This window comes from Bubalus bubalis, chromosome 18, assembly GCF_019923935.1.
Source record: "Bubalus bubalis isolate 160015118507 breed Murrah chromosome 18, NDDB_SH_1, whole genome shotgun sequence".
Taxonomy (NCBI): Eukaryota; Metazoa; Chordata; class Mammalia; order Artiodactyla; family Bovidae; genus Bubalus; species Bubalus bubalis.
In genome coordinates, this window is record NC_059174.1 from 33047705 (window position 1) to 33075137 (window position 27433).

A 27433-nucleotide genomic window follows, 5' to 3' on the forward strand; every position below is an offset into this window, starting at 1 on the left:
ATCAGATGGCCAAAGTATTGGAGTTTCACTTTTAGCATCAGTCCTTTCAATGAATATTCGGGGTTGATTTCCTTTAGGATTGACTAGTTTCATCTCCTTGCTATCCAAAGGACTCTCAAGAGTCTTCTCCAGCACCACAGCTTGAAAGCATCAATTCTTTGGTGCTCAGCTTTTTTCATGCTGGGAAGGCCCTAAATGAACACAGAGAATGCTTGTGAGGGTCAGTGTGGCAGCGGTCATCAAGCTGTCTGCAGGATGTCATGTGATGCTCATGCCAACTGCGATGAGTGGAGACCATTAGTCTACAAATAAGGAAACAGGCTCAGAGGGTAAGTGACTCAGCTGGGGAGGGGAGGGACAGGGCAGTTTTCACATCCAAGCACACTGACACACCTGAATACTCTGTGGGTCTTGTCATCTCTCCAAGAAAGTAGGGGAGCAATATGGAGAGAAGGAAATCCTCAGGCCTCCCAATTCCAGATCTGAGAATTCCAGAACAGGCCCCTGAAGGCTTAAAATACATCAGGTCAATCAAAACCTCTCTTTGTTTAGCAAAAGGAAATGTTTTGTCAATTCCTCTGACAGGAAATTTGATTTCCATCCTTATCACCACTTTATCATTTCTTCCCAGCTGCTACCAAGATCACAGCTTCAGAGATGGTTAAATGTTTGTCACATTTAATATGATCATCCCCATTTTTCACATACAGGAAGCTGACGGAGGCTTGTTGGAAATACTGGGATTAAATCTCGGCTGCTTGTACAACTGTGTGTGCAGGGCTGGTGTGCACATGGCTGCCTGGATGTCTGTTGTCCAGGTGGCACCTGATGGGGTCTTCTGTGACAAGCAGGAGTGAGGCTGGGCAGCTGGAGACAGGGGCCGGTGGGATGCTAAGTCCTCCTCTGCACCCATGTCCCTAATATTCCTGCTTCTATTCAGTTCTTCCCATCGTGCATGCGTGCAAGTTGCTTCAGTCATGTCCAACTCTTTGCAACCCTATGGACTGTAGCCCAACAAGCTCCCCTGTCCACAGGATTCTCCAGGCCAGAATACTGGAGTGGGTTGCCATGCCCTCCTCCAGGGGATCTTCCCAACCCAGGGATCAAACCCACATCTTTTATGCCTCCTGCATTGGCAGGCGGGTTATTTACTACTAGCGCCACCTGGGAAGCCCTCTTCCCGCCACCTTCGTCTTTTCGAAGGCTTCCATCTCTCTCACCTGCATTCCTTCAATCCTGTCCTCCAAGCCAATGTTTGCAGCTCCCTCTACCAACCTTCCCCCACCTTCCCCCAACACAAGCTTCAGGGCGGTCCTTCTCAATTGCAGATCCAATCATGTCACATCCCTGCTCTGAATCTGTCAGTAACTTCCTGAGGTAGATCTCAGTCTCCACGACACCTGCCAACAAGTTCTGCTCTGTGTTGCCTCTGCCTGCTCTGGAGCCTGCTCCATGACTGCAGCCTCTGCGGGCTCCTTCCAGTCACCCGCTGGGTCAGGCTCTCACCTCCACACTCGGCCACCTCTGCCTGGAGCCCGCTTTCCAACTCTCCAAGACAGCAGGTTCGAGGCGGCTGCCTCCATCCACAAATGGCAGCCTCCGTCCTCTCCCCTTGAACCTGAGCAGGCTCCATGGCTGCCTTATCCAGCAGGGCCCAGGGGAAGAAACGCCCTGCTGGCCTGTGCCCCCTATGCCTTAAGGGACTGGCAGCTGCCACTCCCTCTCTAGGGAGCTCTGCGTGACCTATAAGACAGTGGTCTGCCTGCCAGAGAGGCCAGTTCCCAACCATCCCCACTGAGGTCCCAGGCATGAGAGCGAAGCCTTCTTGCATCCCTTAGACCAGGCTAGCGTCCAGCTGAAGGCTGTCAAAGGACCTCAGCTGATGCCAGGTGGAGCAGAGGAACCCCTGAATGAGTGCTGTCCAAACTCCCAACTCACAGAACCAGGAGACACAACAAAGTGGGGGCTATTTTAAGCTTTAAGTTTTGGGGAAGCTATTACAGATAACCCCGTTCTCTCTCTCCCTCCCCTGTGTTGACTAGCAGGCATGCCTCCTTCTCTCTGGAAGCCGTTTCTGATGACACCAGCCCATTGTAGGTGCGTCTGCTCTGTATTCCCATGGGCATCCTCACCTCGCCCATCTGACTGTGCCCAGCTGCTAACTTCTCTGCCACCACCTTACCAGGTCCCCAGACACGAGGATCCCATGTCTGTCTGCCTCAGCATCTTGCCTTCGACAGAGAGCACGGTAGTCGTTACATAAGTATCTCACGGAAGAGTGAATGCACAGGTATATGGAACACTCACGACACCTAAGGGGTTCCCGATTAGGGGTGAGAGGTAAGCTAAGAGCACAACCAAACACTTAAAACCAGCAAGCAGGGTTCAGTGACTCTCCATCAAGGTTAGGCAGGAACTGAGGCATAAACTATGTCCAGCCGGAGGACACTGGGTAAGTAGATATTCCAATACACGCCCATTAAACTTCTCTAAACATCTTCATCTGTGATAAGTGATTCCTAACACTTTTTTTGCTGTCGTTCAGTTGCTGAGTCATGTCCAACTCTTTGCGACCCCATGGACTGCAGCCCACCAGGCTCCTCTGCCTCCACTGTCTCCCGGAGTTTGTTCAAATTCATGTCCATTGAATCGGTGATGCCATCCAATCATCACCTGCCCCCTGCTTTCACCTTCAGTCTTTCCCAAGGTAAGACAGATAACAACTCCCTCCCACCAACAGCCATTGCAGACACCTACACTCACCTGAACACTGGCCTAGATTGTCCATTCATTCCTTCACGCATTCATTCATTCAAGAAGCATCTATCAAGCATCTCCTGCATACCAGATGCATTGCCAGTTGCTGGAGATTCAAAGACAAAAACACAAAGTCACCAGAGCCATGAGGGCCAGACCTGGAACACCTCAAACAGACTTGGTGCTGATCAGGGAAGGCTGCTCGAGACCTCGGATGGGCTCTTGAGAAAGGGTGAGTGGCACTGAGGGGAGCTGGGTGGGAAGGAGGAGCCCAGGTATAGAATTCCCTGCATCCCTTGCTTCTGAGTCATCAAGAAAGACTGCCCATGGCTGATAATCATGAAATTAAGAGCAGCTGGGAACTGGGGCTAGAAAGGGGAGGTATCCTTGTAGTGGGACAGGAGAAGATGCTTCTCAGAAGAGAGAAATGAAACAGGCAAAGCCCAAGGCCTTCAGTGATGGAGAAAGGCTGAGACTTGTTAAAGAGGGGGGAAAAAATGAAAAGCTTGAGGCAAAAGGCAGAGTTAAAGCTTAATTAAGAAAGTAGGCATTTCAGGTTCACACACATAAGCAAACAGAATCTCCCGGCCCCTCCTGATCATCACCGAGTAATTGCTTTAAAGTGGTGGTTTGTCCTGCTTGAACGGCCCTTAAACACAAGTTGATGAAAGTCATGGACATATGAGTAAGTGAAGAAGGCACTCCTTGACACCTTGGTTCCTAGCTTGACTGGCCATGTGTGACCTGGGGAAGGTCACCGCTCACCCGTGGGGCCTCTGTTTCCCTCCCCTCCAGCAACACACCAGGGCATGGCGGGGACAGAGTCAAATGGATCCTGCATCTCCTCTCGTCCTGGAGCTGTGTGACCTACTTTGAAGTTTAACACAAACTCACTTTGAGTCCAGTCCTCTGGGGTCCGCATCTCACCTCCATCACTTATGACCTGTGTGACCTTGGGCACAGCGGGTTAGCACTTGGAACTTTGCTTTTCTCACCTTGAGATTGGAGTTTTTAATGCCAGCCCCCTACTTCTGTGAGAATTAGGCAGAGCGAGTCCAAAGCATCAGTTCCTGGGGAAGTTAATCTTCTTTCTCCCCAGGAGAGCTGCTGCTGTCTCCCGCAGGGCACTGCCCCAGCCAGTCAGCATCAGCAACTCCACAAGGTCCCCTCACGGAAAGGATGCAGGCAGCAGATTCAGCAGCTATGTGCGCTGATGCTTGCTGGTACTTGCTGTCCCGCTGTGTGAAACAGCGCTCCTACTCCCCATATTCCTCAATGGGTTAATACTCCCTCCTTCCTCTCCAGGCCAGAGTCTGGGAGCCCATTCCTCGTGGGTGCTGCCTCAGAGCCCCAGCTTCAGGGCTGAATCTCTTGCTACCATCAGACCCTTCAGGAAGCATCACAGTTACCTGCCTCTCCATCTTCCGAGGCACTCCCCCTGCTCCCAGGACCAGAAGCTCTGGGAGAGTAGAGACCACACGAGTTTCCTTCTGACTTTCCCAGACATTGCCTGGCACTTTGCAGAAACCCCATGACTGTTATCTAAGTCAACTTTTTGACTCATTCCAACCCCACAGCTACACAGCCACTAGCTAACTGTGTCATCTTCGGGAATACATATCTTTCTAGTCTCACCTGTGAAATGAGCTCAAGAGTAACTACTACTCACCAGAAAACACTATCAATGACTGGACACCTGTTTTGTTATATACCACTAAGAAAACAAACAAACAAACAAAAAAAGGATACTTCCACAAACCTTTGACTCAATGTTTTTAATCTCTTGGAATTTCATTTTATATTTAAAATTATTTTAAAATCTCTTTGAGATTTAATCCATATAGATTTTATCTCATGTCACTCTTGCATGCGTGTGTGCTACGACGCTTCAGTTGTGTACGACTCTCTGTGACCCACTGGACTATAGCCCACCAGGCTCCTCTGGGATCCATGGGATTCACCAGACGGGAGTACCGGAGTGGGTTGCCATGCCCTCCTCCAGGAGATCTTCTCAACCTAGGAATCCAACCCACATCTCTTATGTCACCTGCATTGGCAGCCGGGTTCTTTACCACTAGCACCAGCTGGGAAGCCCATGTCACTCTCTGGCATGAATAGAAAGGAAATTTTTAAATAAAAATAAACTATAAATTCAAATGTGTTGAAGTATTCCTCGATGTTCTTAATAGTCAGAGTTACTCTGCCATCCAAAAATCATCAGGTAACTTTCCAAACATCATGCACCCTCACCCGCCCCGTATCATTAAGGTTATTGGTGATACAGCATTTCTTACAAGAATCCTTAAAAGAAACCAATAGTCATGTTTGCTGTGTTGAATGTGGCTCTTCAGTGATGCAGAGCGGGTCTGCTATTGATGTCTGCTCCCCAAATATGGCTAAAGAGTGCTTATTTGCCAGCACTGCCTGCCTTTCTCCACAATCATTTGATTCCTGGGATCTGAAAGAAGCTTCTACAATTTTCTTCCAAGCTGCTGACACCCATTCTGTCAGTTTTGATGCTCCTACAAGCACAGACCATGACAAATACACCACAATGCTACATGACCAACGGCAATTACAAGATGACATCAGTGATAAGGCATGGCCCAATTTCCAGATACTAATGAATGAAAACATATGCCTCTTGATATTGATGAATTACAGCAGCTCTTGGGAGTTGTCCTTAGAATGAAAGCATGACTTTTTGAAAAGCTTCTAGCATACAGTCTCGTACAGGGTGGGAGCTAACATCGTGTACATTTCTTTTTTGCCAGTCTGGAGATGTTACCTCTGATAGTAAGTCTCCTGACTATGATAAGTGGTTGATGGAAAGGAGAGAAAATTTCAACACACAGAATGAAGATCTGATGGGAAATAGGGAAAAGATGAGAAGCAATATAGAGCACTGCATTTCTAAACCTACATCCACAGTGACTATATAATTTGTCATCCAAACCAGGATACATTTGAGCGTTAAAAATGGTCACTCTCAAATCATTTCACTTGGGGTGGTGGCAGGGGGGGACTTCCCTGGTAGTCCAATGGCTAAGACTCTACATTTCCAATGCGGGGGGCCTGGGTTGGATCCCTGGTCAGGGAATTAGATCCCACATGCCACAGGTAAGACCCGGCACAGCCAAATAAATAAAAACAAATATTAAAAAATAATTTGACTGGGTTTATAGTCAAAAACTGAGACTGACTCAGAAGATCCTGGGTATATATGTGTGTGCTCAGTTTTGTCCGACTTTTTGTGACCCCATGGAATGTGTCTGCTAGGTTCCTCAGTCCATAGAATTTTCCAGGCAGAATACTATAGTGAGTTGTCATTTCTTACTCCAGGGGATCTTTCTGACCCAGGGATCAAACCCGCGTCTACTATATCTCTTGAATTGGCAAGCAAATTTGTTACCACTGAGCCACCCGGGAAGACCCCGTGGGTGTATGACCATCATATGAAGACTTCCTCATATCTGATTTTCCATCCAGAAAGTCAGGATGAAATCAGATGCAAAATTCACTCTGCTTGTACTTGGAGTCCTTTGTCCAAAACGAGAAAGGCCATGAGATAACTGAGGGGCATGCAGGTGCCTCTGGCTCCCATCCCAAGAAGGCTGAACAATAAATTCCAAAACTGGTTAAAACCCGAAGCTGCTGTGTTGTGGGAGATGCCCCCCTTCCCAGCTGTTATTTATGGTGCAGAGAAAAAGGAACCACACAGATAATGGATCTGCTTTTATCGGATAAAAATGGGAGGAACAGTGAAAGATCATGGTGAGATATTGTGCAGAACTTCAGGAGGACACTTTAAAAACGTGTATTAGAGAAAATGAATTTTTCACTGGCTAAAATGTATCCATTTACAGTCAGGACATCCATATATTTATGAGTGTTTTAAGCTCTAAAAATAGTAACTCAGGACAGAATAACAAACAGTCTCTTAATAGCCCTAATTTATCAGACTCAGCAGTTTAAGAAAAATAAATAAAGAGAAATAGGAATGTGAGAAAGAGAAAGCAGAAAGTAGGAACCTGAAATACTGCAAATGGTGCCACCCAAAAGCTTACTCCACATCTGTCTTCTTAACAAAATGAATCTTAGAGATTAGCTCAGAGAAAGTCAAGAGTGGCCTTAAAAGCAGCCAGGTTGGTGCTGATAAGGGTGATGCAAGGTGTGGATTGAGGAAGGTGGCTTGGTCATGTTGCTCCACCTCTTGTTTATGAATGAACACCTCTGCCTTCATGTCTTTGAATGTATTTCTTTGAGGGCTCCAATTCTCAATCTCCTAATTGTTTTCTTCATTCTCTTGTCTCTTTCCTCATCAGGTCTTTTCTGTGGACTGCGACCAATTTGTTTATTTATTATTTATTTATTTATGGCTGCACTGGGTCTTGGGGCTGCCCGCAGACTTTCTCTAGTTGTGGCAAGCGGGGTCTACTCTTTGTTGAGGTGCATGGGCTTCTCATTGTGGTGGCTTCTCTTGCTGTGGAGCACAGGCTCTAGGGTATGGAGGCTTCAGGAGTTGTGACACGTGGGCTCAGTACCTGTGGCACACAGGCTGAGTTGCCCCCATGGCCTGTGGGATCTTCTTGGACCAGGGATCAAACCCGTGTCCCTCTGCACTGTCTGGCGGATTCCCATCCACTGCCCCAGAAGGGAAGTCGTCCTGCAGTCCCCAGTAGGGACTGCAACCAATTTATATCTGCAACATAACTTTGATGATCACCTCCCTTTGGGAGGCCAGGGAGACACACAATGGAAAGTACACAGAAGCTGGAGACGGACAGACTTGGGTTCAAATCTTGTTTCTGATTTTGTGCTATGTGACCTGGGGCAAATTACTGGAACTCTCTGAGTCTTGGTTTACCTCTCCATGAAATAAGATTAACACAAAACCATACATCTCTTCTTTACATAATTCTCTTTCCTTACTAGAAATGTCTTCTTCATCCTGAGCCAGGATCTTACCCCCTATAAGTTCTCTCATCAATTAAAAACATGCCTCCGAGTGTTTACCTCATTATGATTTCAACCTAAGGGAAACATTATTTGCAACATAAATATTAGCCCCCTTAATATATAAAGATTCCTAAGATATTAATAAGAAAAATACCTAAAGCAAAATAATGATCACTGTAATAAGAATCACAGGAAAGGACATGAGCAGGAAATTAGCAAAAGAAGAAATAAAAATGACCAAGCAAAAGTGAATATTTAAAAAGAGAAAATCATCCAAACTGGTAATTAAAGAAACAAAAATTAAAACAATGCCTATGAACTTTTAAAAGTTCAAAAAGAGTAATAGTAAGTGCAGAAAATTCTTGCTCATGGCGCTATAAAATTGGTAAAACATTTCTAGATGGCAATTTTGAACATCCACCCAAAGTCTTAAATATCTGGAAACACTCTGACTCTAAAACTTCATTCAAGAAATTTATCTCAAGGACAGTGTTTGTTTGTTTTTTAAGCTCCCAAAAATTTATGTATAATGATGTTTATCATGTTACTTAAATTATAGAAAATACGAAAACATTCTAAACACCCAACAACAAAAGAAGGATAATGTAAAGTAAGATAAAATGAAACTCACTGCAGACATTTAAAAGTATGCTTCTGAGAAAATTTAATAACAGGCAAATGGGCATAAAACAATTACTAGATGCAAATACGCAGTAGTTATCTCAGGACGGTGGGATTATGAATGACTGTTCTCTTCACATATTTCAGGATTTTGACATTTTCATTCTAAATGGAGGAAGGAGGAAAGAATAGAAGTGGGCAGTTGGAAAGCACAGACACCGGCAAGAGACAGGTCTGTTTCCACCATGTTCTCTGCTGGGTGGTAATGCAAATAATAGAGCTAGTCAGGAGAGAGGCGGGGCCTCGGGCCATGCACTTGCTGCCGACGCACCACATGAGATTCTGCTCCTCCGTTTACCTCGCTGCACTGCGGTTTTCCTCCTTGTCAGGTGAGGGCAAAAGCGCCCAGCCCAGTTTACTCATTGGGTTGCTGTGATGATATAAGAGGGGTGCCATGTGTGAGAGCACTCACAAAACAGCAAAGTGCTCTACAAGTCCTGGTAAGTGCAATTACTGCCTTCGTTAGTGTGATCATTCTCTCCTGCTCCATTATCCTTTGCTGGAGAGCTGCTTGTCAGGCTGTGAAGTGCACTCGCTGTTTCCACATTTGCAGAGTGAAGTGCATGGGGCTGCCCAGACCTGTTTCAACAGATCTGCATCACCCAGCAGGCACCAGAGAGAGACCTCAGTAACTGCGGATGGGAGTACACGTGGACCTAAGAGAATGGGCATTGAGCGACCAGGGATGAAGTTAAACTTGTCAGTTGTAAACTGTGTGGACTCAGACAGTTCATTCCATCTGCCGGAGTGCCATTCATTCATCTGTGAAACGGCGGTGGTGGTAACACCGGTCCTAATCCCATCGCATGATCGTTTGGGAGGATGCATCCACAGCGTGTATGTGATTCTCGATAACCACCAGCCCGTGTGGATGGAACCCAATGGAGAGTGCTGTGTAGTTTTGGCCACTGCATATGAAAGGCAGGTCCTACAGGATGTGCTTCCTCTGGGAGTGAGTTAAGAAGCAGAATGTGAAAGAAAGGCTGCTTGAGCATGTTTTGCAGACTCATTGAATTTTAAACAATAGCAAGTATTACTACAATAAAACAAGTATTTATAAAACTTCTCAAAGGCTTCAATATGATGCTCTTGTATATGTGAATCTCCAAGAACGGGTTCAATTTCCCAAAGACCCTGGACCACGGAACCCTCTTTTTATGGAGCATCTGCCTCATGTTCCTTGGCACAAATGTGGAAAATGCTGACCTGAAACAAAACTAACTGTAAGGACCCCAGCTGGGTTGTAAACTCGCTTCTCTGATGCCTCGCTCTCCTGATCCCTATGATCCTGAACCAAAAACGAGCATGTAGTTTCCTTAAAAAGAAATATCACTCTTACATATTTAGGCATGTTAATGCTAACATGTCTCACCCACTCACCCATCACTTCCCTATTAATTATTTGCTTTTTTAAAATTAATCCATCTATCTACCCATCCATCATTCTGTCCATCCATATGCTGATTCCTGTTTAACAGATTGAAAGACCAAGGATAAAGGAGATGAAGTAATTTGCTTCAGGATAAGTAGAGCTTAGATTCAAGCCTAGACGTATCTGATTCCAGGGTCTGCTGTCTTTTCTTTGTATCACAGTCTTCCACCTCCCAACCACCACCCCCCGGCCCCGGACCCCAGAGAGTCAGGAAGGCAAATATTAATACAGAAGTAGGAGAGAAGTGGGAAGCCACATCCAGACTGAAGCCAGGAGCAGCTGTAGGCCTTGGAGTGGTAGGGGTCCAGCGAGGGGAGGGGAGACTGAGGCCCCCTCCATCCTGTGAATGGGCTCATCATGGTAGACTGGGGCTCCCACTGGGCTCAGTTCTCAATGAGCTGGGATGATTAATACCTGTTTGTCAGGAGGCTCGGAGAGCTCCTGTGTATGGAGGCCCTGGTGAAGCTCTTGTCTGAGAACTTGTGAATCGAACAATGCCCCCTTTCACCCCGAGTCTGTATGATCTGGTCGCATACCAGTTTCCACTGGGGGGGGGGGTCACCGTTTACTGGATGCCCACCATAGTCAAGGGCATTTTATGGACAAAAACCAGGTTCCTTTTCTAAAAGAGACCACAGACTATTTGACCTCATTCATGTCTCTGCTTTCCTTGGCAGGGAGGACTTGACGTATCAAGAAACTTCTTTACAAACTCTGTAAAATCAGTTGAAACATCCAAGACTTGCCTGTATCTGATGAACAGATGGTCAGAGAGCAAGTTCATGAACTCTGAGAATACCAAGTTCGAAGAAATTATACCACTACTATTATTAATAATAATAATAACAGCAGAAGCAGCAACCTTGACTGAAGTCACAGTATATGATGTTTCCTAATGTTATCTTTCCACATATCTGATTTTTGTTAACTGATACCAAGTAAGTAGCCTTTCTGATCCCCGAAAGACTCTTTGTTGTCCTTTTCTCCTTTTGTTCATTAAAAGCAAAAGAAGAAGAAAGTGTTTCTTGTTAAAGATGGTCCCGTGCTGCACAGGGCACTGGATATAAGGCATGTGTTTTAGTTGAGGACGCAGGGAGCAGAAAAGCTTGACTAATTATGTTCCTAATTACTTGAAGCATCTTCCATTTGACAATATAATTATGCCAGAGTGAGATGTCTCAATTACTGAGGGAAAGGAAAGCAACCCCCTCCCCACCACCTTTCCCCTTGCAGTTATTTGAAAGTGAAAGTCACTTCGTGGTGTCTGACTCTTTGCGACCTCATGGCCTATACAATCCATGGAATTCTCCAGGCCAGAATACTGGAGTGGGTAGCCTTTCCCTTCTCTGGGGGATCTTCCCAACCCAGGGATTGAACCCAGTTATTTATTTAGGCTGGATTAAAAAAACAAAAACAAAAACAAAAACAAAACTTTTTCTCAGCTCAGAGGTTATTTACCAAAACATGAAGCCCTACCCCCTCGCTTAAGCCATGACAATCCATGTTAGTTTTCCTTCCAGCAGCAGGCATTTCCAAAATAAACGAGGTCCGCTCAAAGGAAATAGACCTTTCAGGGACCATCCATCCACTCTGTTGTCCTCAGTTAAGGTTCAGTTCTTAGCAGGGTATGACCTCCCACAGTGTCTTTAAGAATGTTCCAGAAAGATCAAAAATGTGAAGGCATATAATAGTTCTTACTTGGAGTCTTACCAGATTTGAGGTGGACATCAATTCTGAGATGCCTCTGGTTGAAAAGTTTTGGTAGTTGCAGGCCAGATACCCGGCCAAAGAGATCAGCCAAACAGAGCAAGGAGCAGACATTAATGAAATCCTTGTGTCCAGGGACTAACAAAGTATATGGTGAAACAGACCTGATTCCTCCCTCATCCTCTGGGAACCACAGTTTCCTACATGGTGAACTGGCTGGCTTGGGTGGATTTTTGCGATCCACAGACCAGCTGCATCAGCATCACCCAGGGGCTTGTTAGAACTGCAGATTCTCAGGCCTCTCTCCAGACTCCCTGCGCTGCAGAAACATCTCCCAGGTACTCCATGTCCACACTGAGGTTTCAAAGGCTCTAGAATAGCCTACAATTGTGACATACTTCCTTTCACCCTTTCTCAAAAGACAATCTCAAATTAACACATTCCCCCAGGCCCTACTTTTCATGTATCTCTAAAAAGACTGACAGACCAAGTCACCAGCAGGTGCAGAAAGCACTTTTAATATCCAATTGATTGGCACCACCTACCCAGGGTGCTGTTTGGATAAAGGATAATCAGGCAGCATCAAAACCCCGTGGGGAAAGAACTCTGTGATCAATTAGTGATGTCTGCCATAGGCACAGGCTAGGGATGACAGATATGCTCAATTAGATCTTAGAGGGTTTACTTCTTTTTTTTATTTTTACTTTTTAAAAAAAGTAACTTATTTATTTTAACTGGAGGCTAATTACTTTACAAGCATCAACATCAATCAGCCATGGGTGTAGGGTGGTCCCCTACACACCCTACACCAATGGGTTCAGGTGTGTCCCCCCATCCTGAAACCCCTCCCACCTCCCTCCCCACCCCAGTTACTTCTTAAAAGAGGGCTTCAAGGCATGGGTGGGTTATGGGCGAAGACCCTGGGAATTAAACGACCTGGATTCCTGGACTGCATGCTTGGTTTCTGACCTCAGATGAAGGTGTTGAACTCAGATCACAAAAGGACGTTTCTTCCCTGAGGTGCTTTAATCCCATGATCTCTGACCACATGCAAATACAGTCTTCACATCTGCTCATGCTCTCACGAAGGCAGATTTTGTTCGTATGTCACAACAACCCCAGCTTCCCTTAAGCCAGAACCCTTGCCTTAAATAATAGTCTGGCGGTGCTTGCGGGGGTGGGAAGGAGGCAGGGGGGAGTTTGAGGGAGGTGGAGAGGAGAAGCAGCCAAGCCTGCTAGCCTCAAGCAGAGCCCCACCCTCCACCTCTGCTGCTGCTGCTAGACATCTGTTTCCAATGAAGCTAAGGAAATTCCTGACCCCACTCCTGCATTCTCTCCTTCCTGCCCTGCTCCCCGTCTCCATGATGGCCTCTCCCTTCTGTGGGCTCTGAGCTCAGCCAAAATGCTCAGGGACCAGGAAGGAGAACAAGACCTGGTGCCCTGACTCCCCTGGCGGTGGCAAGCTGCCAGCTTTGATTCCCATAGGCTGCCTAAAGGTGCCTAGGAGGAAAATCCACCTCCACGAGGTATCTAGTGGCGCTAGTGGTAAAGAATCTGCCTGCCGGTGCAGGAAATGTAAGAGACACAGGTTTGAGCCCTGGGTCAGGAAGATCCCCTGGAGGAGCAAATGGTAACCCACTCCAGTATTCTTGCCTGGAGAATTCCATGGACAGAGGAGCCTAGCAGGCTACAGTCCATGGAGTTGCAAAGAGTCGGACACAACTAAAGCAACCTAGCACACACACAAGGTGTCTAAAGTCTGCTGGAGTGGGTCTAGACCTCTTGACATGGCTGTGTATTAGGAGAGCTCTAAACTGAACCCTCAGTGATGTGGCTCTTCTATGTATATCCAGAAACTGTTAGTACCCAAGGATGCAAAACAGAAGCCAAAAGTACAACCAGCAAGTCCTAAGTGAAAAGCGGTGCTTCTCAACCAGAGGAGAGTTTACCCCACTGGGGGCATTTAATAGTGTCAGGAGACATCTGCAGTGGTCATAAATGGAGGGGACAGAGTTACTGGCTAGGGATGCTACTAAACATCTGATCGTGCACAGGAAGCCCCGCATAACAGAGAATTCTCCAGACCAAGATGTCAATATTGAAAGAAAATTGACCCATTTCTTTCCTAGGTTTCTAAATGGGAAGACTGCAGGCCACACAGAGATTCAGGCCTGCTCCAGAAAGCTGGATAAGCCAGGTGCTCTGACCCCCTTATTTCCCCAGCTGCACAGTCAGGAAAGATGGAGGAAGAAAACTGGTACTGAGGATGGCCCTCCACCCAGGCTTGTAGCAAGAAGTGGAAAAGAAGGAATGAAACATGGGGATGAGGACTTTTAAGATACGGTCACCATGCTCAACAGTGGCTCTCCTGGATCACTCAGGTTAACACCACCTTCCTGCTTACTGGTAATTACAAAGGGGAGTAGAAAGAGAGGACATGTATGGAGGGAGGGAGCTAAGGAGATTACATCCTCCCTGTACTTACTATTAAACCCAGAAACAAAGAAATCCAAACAGAAGGTGATTTGTTTTTTTAATTCCTTACAGAGGAACTAACCTTTTTGTTTTTCTTCCTTCTTTAGAATGTGGCTCCTAGGACACTGTTTTGAGATGTGTCCAAGTATATCACTGGCTGGTCTCAGGGAATAAATACCATCATCATTCAGTTCAGTTCAGTCACTCAGTCATGCCCGACTCTTTGCGACCCCATGAATCGCAGCACACCAGGCCTCCCTGTCCATCACCAACTCCCAGAGTCTATTCAAACTCATGTCCATAGAGTTGGTGATGCCATCCAGCCATCTCATCCTCTGTCGTCCACTTCTCCTCCTTCCCCCAATCCCTCCCAGCATCAGGGTCTTTTCCAATGAGTCAACTCTTCGCATCAGGTGGCCAAAGTATTAGAGTTTCAATACTTTAGCATCAGTCCTTCCAATGAACACCCAGGACTGATCTCCTTTAGAATGGACTGGTTGGATCTCCTTGTAGTCCAAGGGATTCTCAAGAGTCTTCTCCAACACCACAGTTCAAAAGCATCAATTATTCGGCGCTCAGCTTTCACAGTCCAACTCTCACATCCATACATGACCACTGGAAAAATTATAGCCTTGACTAGACGGACCTTTGTTGGCAAAGTAATGTCTCTGCTTTTCAATATGCTATCTATGTTGGTCATAACTTTCCTTCCAAGGAGTAAGTGTCTTTTAATTTCATGGCTAAAATCACTGTCTGCAGTGATTTTGGAGCCCAAAAAAAATAAAGTCTGACACTGTTTCCACTGTTTCCCCATCTATTTCCCATAAAGTGATGGGACCAGATGCCATGATCTTCGTTTTCTGAATGTTGAGCTTTAAGCCAACTTTTTCACTCTACACTTTCACTTTCATCAAGAGGCTTTTGAGTTCCTCTTCACTTTTTGCCATAAGGGTGGTGTCATCTGCATATCTGAGGTTATTGATATTTCTCCCGGCAATCTTGATTCCAGCTTGTGCTTCTTCCAGCCCAGCGTTTCTCATGATGTACTCTGCATAGAAGTTAAATAAGCAGGGTGACAATATACAGCCTTGACGTACTCCTTTTCCTATTTGGAACCAGTCTGTTGTTCCATGACCAGTTCTAACTGTTGCTTCCTGACCTGCATATAGGTTTCTCAAGAGGCAGGTCAGGTGGTCTGGTATTCCCATCTCTTTCAGAATTTTCCACAGTTTATTGTGATCCATCATCATTAGGTGCCTCTAATTCACAACCTCCCTCATGAATCAGACAAGTGGAGGGCTGGCCCTCACCCATCATCCTGATTTGAAGTCTGAAGTTGTGGTTCAGAGCAACTGCTTTCCCATCTTGTTTCCAAGTTATTCTAATCACCCACCTGTTGAGACATCAGTTCCTTCAGAAGTAGATGAAGCAGTTGGAATCACTGACATGAGCCTCTGTTCCCTGATCTCCATCTGGTTAAGATTGTCCATCATAAGTGTCCAACCCAGCAACTACCCTATGTCATCCAAGGAGACCCTTTGACCACAACCACCCCAACTCTTACATACACAGACGTGTCTGTAGTGTCCATTTCCAAATGGTCCAAAGTGATATTAAAGGGGTGGGGGTTCATTCTGGAGTGACTTTATGAAGGCTGTAGTCTCACAATCTCTGATGGCTCTGCCAACTGGTCCTCACCATTGTTATTCTGCCAGCACACCCAGAAGCCAGGCCCATTTTTAAAAATCAGCATATTTTCTGATCTTAAAAGCAATCCACATACATTGTAGAATACATATACAAAAGAAAGTAAATGTCACCTGAAATAACCCCAGCAAGAAATGACCACTTCTAAGTAGGAGTGCATATCCTTTCAGATTTTTTCCAGTAAGTATGTTTACCTGCATCTATATCTATCCTTATATGGCATACACAGATACACATAAATATTTGAATGTAGTCTCCTTGCCTAAAAAAGTTTATCACCTTCTGTTTCATCAAACTGTATGTCATGTTTCTTTCCCTGCCATTAAGTACTTTTCAATATCATCACTGCATAGCATTCCACCATCTCTATCTACCCTAATTCAGTGAACTGATACTCTATAATTATAATTTATACCCTAATGTAAATAACACTGTAATGAACACACTTACAATAACTTTGAGTGTATCTATAGCTTCCTAGGGTAAATTCCTTACAGAGAAACTACTGGTCCATATACCATTTTTTATGACTTTTGAGGTATACCTTCAAATTGACAGATCAAACTTTTGAAAATAATAGGAATCTCTTTCAAACATGCAGTTGTATAAATCCCCATATTGGAAAAATTGACGGTGTGATTCTTCTGGCCAATGTTTGGGAAGTTAAGATCTAATTCTAGTCCTAAAATCCTTACAGCTCACTCCTCATTGGTTCTAGACCTGCAATTCAGTAATTGACCATGAGTGCTCACTCTTTGACTTTGAAGGATGAAGGCAAGACTTACAGGAGTCACAGAGGTATCCAGTACTGTACACCCACCAATAATACAGTGAATACCACTCACAACTCTGTTTCTCCCATCAGAAACAGAGATCCCCAAGGGAAGGGACCACAAAGCTTTAACCTCAGAAAACCTAAAGATAAGCAAAATGTCTGCCACAGAGTACACATTTATTAAATGGGTTATAAGTTGCCTTCAAAATCCTCAATAAAATAAACAAAAGCCACAATAAAGTTTATATAGTAAGGGTACCACTAAAGCCCCAGTGAATTTTATTTAACAAATAAGGTGATGACATCTCCAGTGTGAGTCTTAGTGCCAGTTCAGGAATAAGTGCTTTTTCCCCACTCTTACAGAGATATGAATATGTTTAAATGAAGATATTTCTTAGAAGAAGTTGCTAATTTTAAATATGGAAAAAAAATAAGAAAATAAAAAAGAAGGTAGTTTCTGGTATTTTAGGGTAACCAGCCAAAGGATGACATTTCTTTCCTGGTTTTCCTGGGAATAGATTAGGCTACAAATGGAAATAAGAGTGTGCATCATCCCAGGTCCTAGAAAACAGACGGTGAGAGGCAAGTTGGTTCATTTCAAAAACAGAGTCTGACTTTGAAAGGCTCGATGGTGGATGAACCAAACTTGCCTGCAGTATCTGGCTAAGGCTTCTGTCTACACTGGCAGTGCCAAGGACACTTAAATGTGTGATATTTGATTTGCTGGGTGCAAAGCTCAGATGGGGCCTAGGAAATCCATCTGTACTCGCATAGCTTTTCAAAGGGAAACAAGGTTATTAACATTTCTGTATGCTTAATATCACGGATCAGGCACAACTAGCGTAAGAACTCATCCAGTCAACAGGATGGATCCCATGATAAGCTCTCAGAATAGTAGAAAGGATGGTGAGTTTTAGCATCATACTTGTTAAGATGGAGAAAGCAAGCCCCACAAAAGGAAACTGACTCATCCAAGATCATGTAGCTAGTTAGAACCCTAGCTTAAGCCACAAATGAACAAAAATTCCTATTCTATTAACTTGCAGACCAACTGTTTTGGTATTTTTGACTCCTTAAAATCTGGTGATAAATTGAAGTATCCATACCTGACTAAGCATCTTTCTTTACAGGATCAGTGACATGACAAGGGGCCCGAAAAGACGCTGATGTTCAAGAGCTGGTGGACAGTCATAATGGCAAAGGATACTTTCTGGGTCAAGGATACAAGGAATTACAACTCTAGATAGGATTCTGACTAAAGATATCTCCAGACCTCCTCTCCTCCAGCCCTGGGGCAATACCCTTCTGTCTGTCTGTCTGCTCAGTCGTGTCTGACTCTTTGCGACCCCATGGACTGTAGCCCACCAGGCTCCTCTGTCCATGGAATTTCCCAGGCAAGAATACTGGAGTGGGTTGCCATTTCCTCCTCCAAAGGATCTTCCCAACACAGGGATTGAACACATGTCTCTTGCATCTCCTGCATTGGCAGGTGGATTCTTTACCTCTGAGCCACCTGGGAAGCCCATACCCTTACTTAGACCTTCACATATTTTACATGTATGACTCCAATAGACAGCTGTCTCCGTAGAACAGAAAAACAGAAACCACCCTAAGTACTTAAATGAAAGGAAGTGAAGACAGGAATTTGGTTACACCAATGTTGAAAGAGCTGAGAACTCAAATAAGTGAGGGTGAAGCAGTGCATCCAAGAAGCTGCTGCCTTCTTAGATTTCAGGAGCGGGGGGCGAGGGGACATTACCGGAATCCAGGGTCTGGGATCATGTGGGGAAAGCTGAAACCATGGCAGACCTGTTTAGCAAAGACATAGGGTGAGGGAGGAAGTAAGAGGGAGAAAGAAAAGAAGAAAGAATATCCTGGCTTCTTTCTAAAGCTGGAAAGCAGAGACAAGGAGAAAGGTAAGGGATGAAGTCGAAGCCTAAGTGCCAACAGCCCTAAACCTAAATTTTGATCCAACTCCTAAATCATGTCATTGCCTTCCACCTCTCCCTTGTAGAATCTGTCCTGAGTGATGTAACACACAAATATGATACTGTCACCCCCTTGTTTTACATTCTTCTTTGGCTTCCACTGCATTTAGAGAAATGACCCTTACCTCCAGCATAACATATAAGGTTCCTCTCCATCTGGATGATTGGGAGGCAGACCAAAGCTAAGGAAGTTTTTTTTTTTTTTTTTTACTCTAAAAGGCTAGTCTGTCAAGCTTCAGGAAGGAGGTGGCCTGTTGTGAGCTGCATCAGGCCAGCAAGTGAGGACAAAGGGTGTGAGCAGAGGCCCTTCCAGATGGTGAAGGGTGATCCTGGGTGGAGAAGCAGCGCACACAAGGCGGGGCTCCGGGAAGACTAGCGCTGGGCTTCAAACCACTGTCCCCCTGCTTCCAAAGCCCATCCATGAGAAAAGGGATGAGCTGGGCCTTTGTAAGAGAAAATTCTCTCTTTCCCCCAGGTGAATCGCCCATGTGAATGGATCAAGAATGTGGGAGACATTCCAGGCATGTGACAGATAATAGTTTGAAGATAAAGATCAAAGTACAACTTAGGCCCAAGAACTAGGCTTCGAATGCGATCCGAGGAACACAGACTTCACTCAGCGGGGCAGGTGATGGAAGCCCAGCTGTGGGCTGCAAAGGCCACCCTCAGCCCACTGTGTGGCACAGCCTGGAGGAGAGGGGGCTGGAAGGGGAGCCTCCTGTGGGGTTGGATGCTGCCCCTGACTAGTGGATGGAGGGGGGCCCTTTGCAGCCTTGACTCCAGCCCACACTCCCTACACCAAGAGCTGTATCTTGTGTTCCTCTCAGGCAGAGAAGTCAATAAACTCATTTTCTCACTGAAAGAGTGTGTCTTCAGGAAGGCCCTGGGGAATTTGTCTTCAGAGTTTAATTTCTGTTGAAGGATCATTGTTGTCTTTAGTCGCTCAGTCATGTCCAGCTCTTTGCGACCCCATGGACTGTAGCCCACCAGGTTCCTCTGTCCATGGGGATTCTCCAAACAAGAACACTGGAGTGGGTTGCCAAGCCCCACTTCAGGGGATATTCCCAACCCAGGGATCAAACCCAGGTCTCCTACATTGCAGGGGGCTTCTTTACCATCTGAGCCACCAGGGAAGCCCTCGATCCTGAGTGGACAAACACAGGGCAGGGTGGTGGTGGGTGGGGCAGCCATGAGGAGGACCCAAAGGAGACATCTGTTTGCCAAGAGCTTGACTTCACCAGGACTTCTAGGTGTTTGATCTCATCTAATTTTGGCCACAGCCTTGTGACAGGAGAGATGTGAGAGCAGGTATAGAACCTGGAAGGGGTCACGGAGATCCTCTGATCTCTAACACAACAGAGAATTCTCAAGTGACTGGGTGCTGGGCATCCATCCGGGTGCTGGGGACCAAGCAATGGATGTGACATCATCTGTTTTCCCAAAGACCTTTCAGTCTTGTGTTGGACTGAAACACATTGATAGGTCTTTAGAGCCCTTTTCATGCATTAACCTCTGTTCTCGTTTCCGCCTGATCACCTCTGGGAAGCAAGAATGTTCACCTCTCAAGAAATTTACCAAACATCCTGAAGTATGTTACAGATATTTCTTTTCCATTTGCATCAGCTTTCAAAAACCTGGATGCATCTTAAAATTTATACAGGAATTTAATGAAGTTGATATTTTCCTTAAAATAGATATATGTACATATAGATGTATGTATACAGCGGTACTGAATCAATGATGTGGATCAATAAGAGTCTCAAATCTGAGTAAGCATGGAAAATGTTTATAATCAACACATTATCACCTCCCATTTGGGAGGCTCAGTGTGGAGTGTTTGGGGTGGGAGGGGGGTGCAGGTAATGGGGGATGAAATTTACATCCCTTCTCTCTGGTGATGCATTGATGCATGACCATCTCATAAACATGATCTTAACCACTGCCCCATGTGAGTCAATTAATGTCACTGGGAAAAATAAGCAAAAAAATGGAAATCTGCTCCCTAACGTTACTTCATATGGAAATGCACCTCTTGGAGGAGGAAGGTGCGGATTCGTGCACACGCCAGTCTCTGACCAATGGCTCAGCCAAAATAGGAAATTTGGAGGCATATGAGGAAGTATGTCGACGGCAATCTCGTCAAGGGTACATGGACCATCACAAAACACCCCATCTTTCCGTTTGTTAAGCCACAATCATGCCTGAAAACATTTCAACTTCGTCTGTTGAACCCAAACTCAATTCCCTGTGACTTACAAATTCCCCAAACTTTCCTGAGTCTGAAGACTGACAGTAATATATAGGTTTAAAAAGGATGCAGGATGCATTTCAGATCCCCTCTGGAGTGGTTCTAAATTCAGAGCAGCAGAAGAGTATGTAGGTGAGATATCTTCGGTGCATTTGCAAGAGGTAACACACAGGGATGGATGTATGTTTGGAAATGAGATGGCTTCAGAAACACACTGGGTCCCATCAGAAAGTGGGATCACCCGGGGCCAGGGGAGCAGGAGATACCTGAGCTGAGCAGGATCCTGACAGGCCCCCTTCTGGCCTCTTCTAAATGGGATAAGAGATAATGTAATTAAAAAATAAATCTCCTCAGCTCTGGGGATCTCCAGGGAACATTTGTTTTGATGAGATTTCAGGCCTGATTTTCAAGAATAAGGAGGTGCCAACTATTTGTACAAGCTCCTCAAACAGCATGATCTCTGGGCCTTAGGAGATTTATCTTTTATTTATACAGAGTGTTTTTAAAAGCCTGTTACTGTAACAAAGAAGTAACTGAGAGGATTCATGTAAAAGGCAACATGAACATGTTTTTAGAGGCTGCATTTATAGAAAATATGTGCATAATATTACAAAACAGTTAAGTCAAAGGATTGGCAGAAGATTTTGGTCATGCACATAAACACACATTTAATTTGGCACTGGGAGGCACAGGGGAGGTGAATCTGAACATGAGACATTGTCACTGAGGAATGAACGGTCTAGAGAAGGAAACTGATCTGTAAAAATACAAATTTCAGCTTTGCGTGACACAAGGTAGGATAAAGGAGCCACAATACAAAGAAAAAGAAGGATTAAAAAAAAGAAACTACTTCCCTAATAGAATCAAGTAAGGCTTTCCTGAGGAGGTGGCTAGAGTTTAATCTAAAAAAAAGTACATCCTGGGACTTCCCTGATGGTTCAGTGGCTAAGACTATGTACTCCCAAAGCAGGGGACCCAGGTTCGATCCATGGTCATGGAACTAGACTCCACATTCTGCAACTAAGACCTGGCACAGCCAAATAAGTACATAAGTAATTTTAAATACATAAATAACAATTACAAAGTATACCCAGGCTTCCTTGTTGACTCAGTAGCAAAGAATTCTCTTGCCAACACAGAACTGGGTGCGATCCCTGGCCCAGGAAGATCCCATGTGCTGAGGAGAAACTAACCCCATGTGCCACAACTATTGAGCTTGTGTTCTAGAGCCTGGGAACCACACGACTGAACCCATGAGCCACAACTGCTGAAGCCCGCATGCCCTAGAGCCGGTGCTCTGCAACAAGAGGAGCCGCTACAACGAGGAGCCTGCGCACCGCAACTAGAGACAAGACTGCACACCAACGAAGACCCAGTGCAGCCAAAAATAAAATAAATTAACAAAATAATTTTTTAAAGTATATCCTCTTAACCTAGCATCTGTGCTAATGTATTAGTTACCTATAGCTACATTACAAATGACTGCAAAATTTTGTGACATAAAATAAAAATAAATATTTGTTATCCCACATAGCTTCTGTGCAGCAGGGATTTGGGTACTGCTTTGCTGATTAATTCTGTTTCAGGAACTCTGATGATGTTATATTTAAGATTGGGTCAGAGCTACAGTTCTGTGAAGGCTGACTAAGATGGAGGATTTGCTTCCCAGAGGGCTCACTCGCCTGGCTGGCTAGTTGGTGCTGGTGGGAGCCTCCGTTCCCTATGGTGTGGACCTCTCCACAAGGCTGCTTGAGTGTCCTCACCACATGGCGGCTGGCTTCCTCAGAGCTAGTGACCCCAGGAAGTCTTTAAGGACTGAGCCTCCTCAAAAGGCATTCACTATAGCCTGTCCATAATACCCCACTGACGACACAAATCAGCTCCATTCGGCGTGGAAGGGAATTACATGAGGCATGACAACGAAGGGCATCACTGACTCAAAGAACATGAGTTTGAGCAAAGTCTGGGAGACAGTGAAGGATAGGGAATCCTGGCACGGTGCAGTCCCTAGGGTTGCAAAGAGTCAGACACAACTGAGCGACTAAACAACAACAATGGTGATAAAGAGGTAAGAAGCATCAGGAACCACCTTGGAGGCTAGCTTCAAGACTAGTGATGCCACCAGAGGCTGGCGACAGTGTTACTGTATCTGGTCTGTAGTGACTGGGGTGAGAGTAATGGGGGAAATTTCCTCAATGCATAGCAACATCAGACTTTTGAATCACATAAATCCTGGTTCAAATCTCGATCCAATCATTTATTGACCATCTGGCTTCTCTGCTGGTGAGGAGATGATAAAACCTGAAAAACCCACATCAGAGGCAGGATGGGAGCCATATGTTGAAATGAGCCAGCCACACCCAGTCAGCCTGGATCACCTTCCTGCAGACTATTATGGGAGGAAAAAGCAAACTTCTACTGTATTTAAGCCATTGTGTTTTAGGGTCTCTGTTATAAGAGCTTCATCTGCACCCTCATAGATTTAGTTGGTACAAAAAGTTTAGCCTCCACATCTAATGTTCTTCATCTGTAAAGTAGGGATAGAAAAACAAATCTCACATTTTTCTTGTGAAGAAAAATGAAACAAGGCATGAAAGTATTTGTCCAGTGTCTGGCCCAGAATTCACACACTCATCTCTGTCACTCTGGTCCTGTTTGAATTTATGATCAGTGTCAACATCCTGGAGGCAACAGAAGCATTCAGTGGATTCAGCAAATGTGTGTATGCATCCACCAATGGTGGCACTCCCAGGGAATTTAGAACAATTCGCTTTGGGAACTTGTGGGATTTAAATAAACAAGGCAGCGGTTTCACAGAAAGATCTTTCAGCGACTAGTTTAGGGCCAAGATCCGCCATAAACATCTTGTCCTTGCGCGTCCTCAGTTCCTGACTCTGAAAAATGAAAGGGAGAAAAGAAGAAAGAGAAGGAAGGGATGAAGGAAGGAAAAGAAGGAAGAGGGGAAAGGAGGAAAGAGAGAAAGGGACAAGATGGATGTTTCTCAAATCCTCAAAGCAACCACAGCACATAGTTCTGCTGTTTCCTGAGTTACATCTTTGGCTCTGAATAGCATTTTGCTGAGGAAAGTGTTCTGCTCTATAAACAAGTTCACAAACCACAAGATGGACAAGATGATCGAAAAGGCACCGCCTGGTTCTGTGAATCTTTCCTAAGACAGCTGCAGACACTTCCTTTCCAGTGATAACTCCTGCTAAAAATCAAAGAAGCCCCCTACTTCTTCCACTCATAGGGGTGTGCCATTTGTCCCCAAGGAATGCAACAAAAGACAGCTGATATATTTGACACAGGTCCACAGAGAACTTCCTTAGCCAGACTGAATCTCAGCAACTCAGCCAGTCTGAGCCATGCCATCTAGTGAACAAACCAGGCAGTGGAGAATCCTTTAAAGATGGGCCAAGAATTCCCCTTCCAGATGCAAAGGTTATCTAAGAACAGAATTAAAATAAGGAAATGAATGATCACGCTGAAAATCTCAGCTCTAGCCAGTGCCCTGGGCCTGAAATGACTGAAACTGTCCTTTTATTTTCTCCTCTCTCAAAATGACTACTTTTAATTCCCCTACTGAAGTTTCTCTGGCCAACTCATCCAGTTTTCCATCAGAATTACCCACAGAATTAATCTGCACACACTGGCATAAAAGAAGCCACATCCAAGTAAAAATTTAAAAAAATAAAAATATAGAAACAAAAGATGTCCCCCAACCACCACAAGAATAGATGGAACAGTGGGGTGACGGGTGGGAAGTCCAGAAAGGGCTGTCTATGTTGGCTGAATCCTTGCCTTTCCTCCTAGGGGTTAGTGTCTCACACCCACAGCTGCAAACAACTCTTATTTCTCCTCGCAGAAGCTATTCCTGACAAGACCCAAGTCTGATGCCAAGAGTTCCATGTCCCCTGGACCCTCCTCTGCAGGTAGAACCTGATTTACCTTGGCAACTCTGGATGGACCAGGAAGTCCCAGAGGGCATGACGACAAAAAGAAAGGCAGGCATAAAAAATAGAACCCAGCCCAATGATGCCATATAAGTAATGACAATAAATGTATGTTCACACATCTGTTAGGTGATTTAAATATATTTACTTAAAATATTGGGCACTCTGATGGAGGTGGGGGAGAGAGGGAGGAAGGCAAGATGGTGGGCCATCTTGAGAGAGAAGACAAGGGCCCAGTAGAGGAGATTTCAAGCCAATGTTTCTGAGTGATTTCTAGTTTCTAGTGATTTCTAGATATACAGTGAGCAGATGAATGACCTTGGGCCAATGACAACGTCTTTAAGCCTCCATTTCTTCATCTCTGAAACAGAACTTCCAACGCTCTCCTCTGTGGCTATAAGGATACATTACCATCAATCTCTTTTGAAATGGAACAGTGTGAAGTATTAAAAAACAAGGTGACTGAGGCCAGGGGCTGAGGTTGCATTGTAAGTGACAGTCTCCTTGTCTCTGGGGCTGAGTTGCTCACTTGGGAAATCCTTCTCTGACTCTCAGGGCTCACTCAGGAGTTAGAACCATCAGGGAGAAAGGAGGAACAAGTGAGTCCTGGTTGCCACAGTTTCAGCAGCCCTGCTACAGCGACACAAGGCATCCACCCATGCTGGGCTCTGGTGCCCAAAGGTGCCCTACAAAGTCTGGGCACACAGACATTCAAATGCTCGTTGCGTTCAACAGAAATTACTGTTATTTGTAAACTTGATTTTTTTTGTTCAGAGTTTTGCATCTACTTAATAAGTGCTCCCATTCAGTCAGAAAGCAATTATTATGCATGTACTCTGGCAGGCACTGGGCCAGGAGTGTGAGAAAGAGAGAAGCAGCAGTCAGGTGCATCAAGCCCTCCAAAAGCCCGCAGCCTGTTGAAGAAGATGTGACCATAGAAGTGAAATCCTCTTACAATGGCTGAGGCCTAGATTACAAGTGGGAACCGAGATAAGGTGGGGCTACTTCTACCTGCAAAGAAGGCTTTCCAGGTAATGAGCCCCCTGATGAGCTGGCAGGGGGTGAGGAGGCTGGGGAGGGCCAATGGGAGCTCCTCCCAGCCTGAGGGCACAGGGTCTGCAAAGAAGGGAAAGGAATGCTTGCCGGGCCCACTTGGGGAAGAGCCATAAAGCTGGAAGAGTGTGTGCAGTGAGCACGGTGAAGAAGTTAGTGAGTCAGGGGGTGAATGAAGGCCACTGGGAGCCAGGATCAGTAGAAGGATCCAGGTAGAGAAGGCAGTGTGCTCTGCTTGGAGGTTTGGGTTGAACAACACTGCACATACACTCACCAAATGATCGCATAGCCAGGTGCACAGCAGACATGCAGTAAGTGTCTTGGGAGGTCAGATGAAGAGTCCATGGAATCACAGGAAATTTTTGTCAACTAATTTGCACAAACTTACAAGAAGATGTTTATGTGCTTTAGCTGAGCACATGCTAGGAGACACGCAAAACAAAAATGGGGGTTCCTAGGACATTTTCTCATGATGTAAAAAGAAAAAGAAAATTCCTTGAAGGCTTATTTTCAGAGAAACCAAATATGGGACCCAGGGGTCTGCATTTCTGAGTTTTAGAGAATCACAGAGACTCGAGGATTTGTAGCCCCCTCCCTGACTCCTGTGGGCCACTGGTCCCTGGACCCCAGGCCCGGTGATAGATGGAGGGTCGATCTTGACAGCCAGATACAGACATCCATCCCAGGGAACAGGCCAAGCTGCAGCCTGGATGCTGTCTGCTTTCTACCATGTTAGGAAATTCATCTTGAGAAAGCACATTCCTTTTGAGTTCACCCATAATTAACATTTTGTACAAAAAAAAAAAAAAAAAAACCCTCAGAGCTGAAATTTCTTCTGCCTCCACCCAACTCAAGTCCAGTTGGTTTTCATTTATTCCAATGTGTACTTTGGAATTGGAGCTCTGTGTTTTCCTACTTAGCTCCCACCACCTGGGGGATGTTATTTGATAGGGGGTGGGGGGGTGGGTAAGGAGGCAGAGACTCTAGCTTGCCCCTGCTCCCACCTCTTTCTCCACGTTGTAGGAACAGGCTGTTCAAGAGGCAGCCTCCCTCTGTGGAGAGGGAGCAGGAGGGGGCCTGGCCAGTCCTGCATTTGGGGCGGTGACTGCCTTCAGCCAGGAACTGCAAACCCGGAGCCAGCAGGGGCATGGTTCCCTTAAGCAACTCCCCTCTGTTTGGATCACATTTGTGGGGAGGCGGGGAGGCTAATCAAGATGGGATGTATTACTTCAAAACAGCTGGGAAGCATTACAGGTCAAGAGTTGAAATCCACTGAAGAGTCATTGGAATGCACAACTCCTGTTCTTTCCAACCTCTGTCTCCCCCTCTGGTCTGTACAACACTCCTTGTGGATGAAACGTCTCAGGCAGGGCTGGTGTTGACAAAGGGGCCCAAGAAGAACATTCATGAAGGTTGGGCTGTAGAGGCTAAGGGGTAGCTTATTTCTTGGTAAAATAAAGAAGGGGCCGACCCCAGGGGAAAACAAAAACTAGGGACATAATAGTCAGAATATGAAAGTTGAAAAGATCATTACAAATCAGTCAAACCTCTTTACTGCAAGTGTGAAAATAGGCACAGAGACATTAATGTCTGCCTCAAAGTCACACAGCTTAGTGCCTAACATCCTGGAAGCATGAATATATTTTAGATCATGCCACATGCCTGCTCCAAACCCAGTGGCTTATGCTTGCCATTAAG

At 45.4% G+C, this 27433-nt stretch overlaps 1 protein-coding gene and 1 long non-coding RNA gene across 4 annotated transcripts in view; both read right to left on the reverse strand.

Moving 5' to 3' along the window:
- Window positions 1–27433, reverse strand: part of LOC112580248 — a 454297-nt gene that overhangs the window by 72495 nt on the left and 354369 nt on the right. Inside the window, exon 6 of one of the 3 annotated variants that reach the window (XM_044931975.2) lies at window positions 8355–9343. The exons of the other annotated variants lie outside the window; for them this stretch is intronic. Coding sequence (XP_044787910.2) covers window position 9343 — 1 coding nt within the window. The 3' untranslated portion in view covers window positions 8355–9342. Of the gene's footprint in view, window positions 1–8354; window positions 9344–27433 lie in introns of those variants that run through there. 3 annotated transcript variants of the gene reach the window in all.
- Window positions 63–4705, reverse strand: LOC123330409. Its single transcript, XR_006546316.2, has 3 exons — window positions 2764–4705; window positions 394–511; window positions 63–302 (listed from the first exon to the last, which is right to left on the reverse strand). It is a non-coding gene; the product is annotated as an uncharacterized LOC123330409 (long non-coding RNA).